The sequence below is a fragment of the Nicotiana attenuata genome, unplaced genomic scaffold (genome assembly GCF_001879085.1).
Source record: "Nicotiana attenuata strain UT unplaced genomic scaffold, NIATTr2, whole genome shotgun sequence".
In the NCBI taxonomy this organism is placed as follows: Eukaryota; Viridiplantae; Streptophyta; class Magnoliopsida; order Solanales; family Solanaceae; genus Nicotiana; species Nicotiana attenuata.
The window spans coordinates 54,451-58,371 of record NW_017675503.1 but is presented as its reverse complement, the minus strand read 5'-3'; the positions used below and the strand labels follow the sequence as shown (position 1 = coordinate 58,371).

Here is a 3,921-nt window from a genome sequence, read left to right as displayed (position 1 = left end):
CACATTTATGTGACCCAAATCTAAATCTCAACGGAGTCGAAATGCGTCAAAAGCCACGGGTGCACTGGTGTGACGTGGTTCGAGATACATTTTCACGGCGTTGCAATTCTTATTAAAAAAAAATAGAAATAAAAGCGGTTTACTAATAAAAGCACATAATCTAGAACATGTTTTGAAATCAGATAAAATCAAATACAACAGTTGAGCGACCGTGCTAGAACCACGGAACCCGGGAATGCCTAACACCTTCTCCCGGGTTAACAGAATTCCTTACTCGGAGTTCTGGTTCGCGGACTATTAACAGAGTCATAATTTCTTCGGATCGGGATTCAACTGGTGACTTGGGACACCATTAATTTCCCAAGTGGCGACTCTGAATATTAATAATAAATCCCGTTCCGACTGTCCTTTAATTGGAAAAACTCCTTTACACCCTCACAGGTGTAGAAAAAAGGAGGTGTGACAGAGACGTCTTCTTCATTAAGTGTCGATATATATATAAAAGGGCCCTCTTTTATAAGCCTCATGTTGATATTCCATAAGAAGAATCATAAAGCATTTTCAAAGAATTAAAATGCTAAGTTATTCTATAAGTCCTAAATAAGTAAATAGGCAAGAATAAAACATAAAGAAATACTCATAAAACTTCTTAACATAAAAGACTGAGGAAAAACTTAATCACCAAAATATTTGTCTTACAAGTGCCCCATTATGGTAACTGGGGACTTTACCAAAAGATCCCTTCAAAATTGCCAAGGGATAACATTAACAATCATTAAAAGTTGTAACATCACTTTCTGAAGCAATAACAGGTGCGGTTACAACTTCTGACGAAGCAGCAATAGGAGCGATTTCAGCTGAGCTTGAAGAGATAACATCAACGAGGGAAGTAACAGTCACAGGAACTTCAATTTCCATAGACTGTGTCATAGAAGTTTCAACTTCGGAAGCTGGAGTTATAACTTCAAGTACCTCAGTAACTGCTTCGGAGTTCAAACACTCTTCTGTTCCAGGAGCTTCAAGTGCTGGAGAGGGGGTGTCAATAGTTCCAAGTGCCGGAGAAGGAGTATCAGCAGGTTGTTGACCTTTTTCGATAGTGTCTATGACTTTGGCCAACTCAGATTGCAAGTCAAAGTTTTCCTGTGTAGCCTCCATCAAAGCATCACGTCGAGAATTTAGAAAAGCCCAACTCACGTCTATGTTGAAATTTTCTTCAAGAGCATTATATTCCTTCTCCAAAGCCTTGTATTCCTTTTCCCACATAGCAAGGTCATTTTTCATTATTTGGTGCTCGGCTAAATGAGAATCCAGGGAAGCTTCAAGAGAGGCATGAGAACTTTCCAAGGCACGGATTCTATCAGAAGAAATTCTTAAATCATTCTGAGCATGACTTAAGTTTTGAGCTAACTCCTTTGCGTATTCTTCTTTCTTCTCCATGAGTTCTTTAAGCTCTTTAATCTCATCATTGGCTCTAGATAAAGAACGTTCCAGAAGCTCTTTATCCTCTTTAAGCTGACCCCAAGAAGCATTCGCAATTCCCAATTCAGAAGTTAAGCCATGATTTTGTTGCTCCAAGTGAGCCTTGCTCTCCCGCAACTCTTCTACAGTCACTTGGGTACTCTCAAATTGTTTTTTCCAGTTTGCTGCCTCAAATAATGCATCCTCAGCTATTTTCCTAGCCTCAGATAGAGCCCTTGTAGACTCTCGTTCCTTTTTCTCCAATGTAGAAACTCGCCCCATCAATTCAGTCCCAATAAGATTAGCCTACGGTCATAAAGCATAGAAGTGAGAACTTAGAAAGAAAAAGAAGGAAAGCATTCAAGGTTAAGAAAATTACCTTCAAAGTTGAATGAACTATGTCATTCATCAAAGTGTAACAACTATGGCTTTGCATCTTATTCTTTTCAATTTCTCCAATAAGAGGTTGGAGCCAAGTATCAGCTCTCCCAGATTTTCTTAAGAGGCTTTGATTAGCAGGGATTTCGAGTGTGACACTCCTCATGGTCATGCTTCTATTGATGGAACTTACTTCTATATGTGGGACAGATGAAGATGGAACAGCGGAAGGGGGAGTAGTAGAAAAGGTAAACACCACAGGAGTCGTAGGAGTGGGAACAGGAACGGAAGAAGTAGACATAGGAATGGAAGTAGAAGCAATTAAAACTGGTGAAAGAACAGAAGTAGTCAATGCTGGCAAAGAAACACTTACGGTTGGCAAAGGAATGGAAGAAATAGGTGCGAATGAAGAAAGAGGAACTTTATCGAAAACAGGTCCGAGCTCGCCACTCTCAAAACCACTATCAAAGAGATGCTGAGTTGATTCATTTGTGTTTCTTGGCACAATGTCTTCATCTGAAGGAATCAAAACAGGCTCGATGGTCGAAGTTTGAGCAGGAGTATCTTCAATTTCATCATCATTAATAACTCGTCTCCTAATTCGTGGCCTAGCTATTGACGAGGTACCTCCCTCTTCCTCATTCTTAGAACCTTCTCCTATAGCTTTCCTTTTTTGAAGCAAGGTTCGAGTCTTGTCCAAATCAAGTGCAGCATTACCAGACATGCGAAGGGCTGTGACAACATCAGCTGTCATTCCTTTGTTACCAAATCCTGATTAAAAGAAGAATACACAATTAACATTAAGAAAAAAGTACTTAATGTGCAAAAAGAAAAATGTATAAAGAAAAGAGGCGATACCGTGTGTTTTAACTTTCCAGCTATGTAAAGCGAAAATTGATTTCCAAGTTCTTTGCTCCTTAGGAGCAACCTTCAAAATTGAATCTACCCAACCACGAAAGTTGGGAACAGGTTCCACATCTTCCATGGTTGCTACAAAAAACCAAAAAGAGACAAATTTAGAAAAAGAATCGAAATTCTCAACAGAAAAAGAGGTACGGTCAAATAAAAAAAACTTACGTGCAAAATTCCACTTCTCAGGGAAGGAATATTTGTTTCACCAAGTAAATCCACCGTACGCACAACAATGTAACGGGCATACCATCCACGATCATTGTCATCTTCTGTACTTACCAAAACCTTCTTGCTTCTCGCAGTTAAGGTAAAGACTCCATGACGTATCAAATTAGGGTGGTATAAATGGATAAGATGAGAAAAGGTGAAATTAATAGTGGCTTTGGTAGAAAGATATCTCAAACAAGCCACTGCTCTCCATACTAAAGGACCAACTTGGGCCAGACAAATATTAAAGAAACGGCAAAAATTGAGGATGATTGGGTCAATTGGGGGATTAAAACCCAAAGTAAAAGGGTAAGTATAGACAAAAGAATGTCCAATCCTAAAAGAAGAAATTCTTTGGTTTATGGAAGGAATTGACATTCGAAGACTATTTTTCCAGTTACAATCTCCTCTGATGGTAGGGATTGTAAGTTCGGTCACTAATGTAGGATATGTGTCAGTTTTGTCTAAACCAGCAACTTGCTTTTGAAGGGATTGTCTATCACTTACAAAAGATAAATCACTTGGTACGATTTCATCAACTAAAGGTTCTCGAGAAGAATCAGCAATTTCTTTACCTTTAGAAGAAGGAGTTTTCAGAATAGAACTCCTAGAAGAAGAACCAGAAGAGCCGCCTCGAGTAGATTCTAACCCTGTACGAAGTCTGCCTCCTCTGTCTCTTCTATGTCTAACAGGGGCATTGGGGAATTTGTCTAAAATAGGAACTTTTCTAGGGTTAGGGTTTGGAGACGCCATTGTTGAGCAGAGATGAATCGAAGGGAAGCAAAAATAAGGAAGAAAAACGTTTGCTAAAGATTTATGGAGAAGAAGACAAAGAAAGAAAAGGGGCAAGTTTATATATAAACTCAACCGTCAGTAATTAAAAAGTGTAATGATGGAAAGCCTATAATAAAGGCAACTATCACTTCGTGAATAGTGGAGTTACAAAAGCCTTAGAAAAAGGCTGCA

The 3,921-nt window shown here is 39.0% G+C and overlaps 1 protein-coding gene across 1 annotated transcript; it reads right to left on the bottom strand.

Annotated features, from left to right (window-relative positions):
* Positions 1-765: 765 nt before the first annotated feature.
* On the bottom strand, positions 766-2,002 carry LOC109220142 (protein WEAK CHLOROPLAST MOVEMENT UNDER BLUE LIGHT 1-like). The gene is made up of 2 exons (XM_019384606.1): positions 1,838-2,002; positions 766-1,764 (listed from the first exon to the last, which is right to left on the bottom strand). Exons 1-2 carry the CDS (start codon positions 2,000-2,002, stop codon positions 766-768), a joined length of 1,164 nt encoding a protein of 387 aa, XP_019240151.1.
* Positions 2,003-3,921: the final 1,919 nt, after the last annotated feature.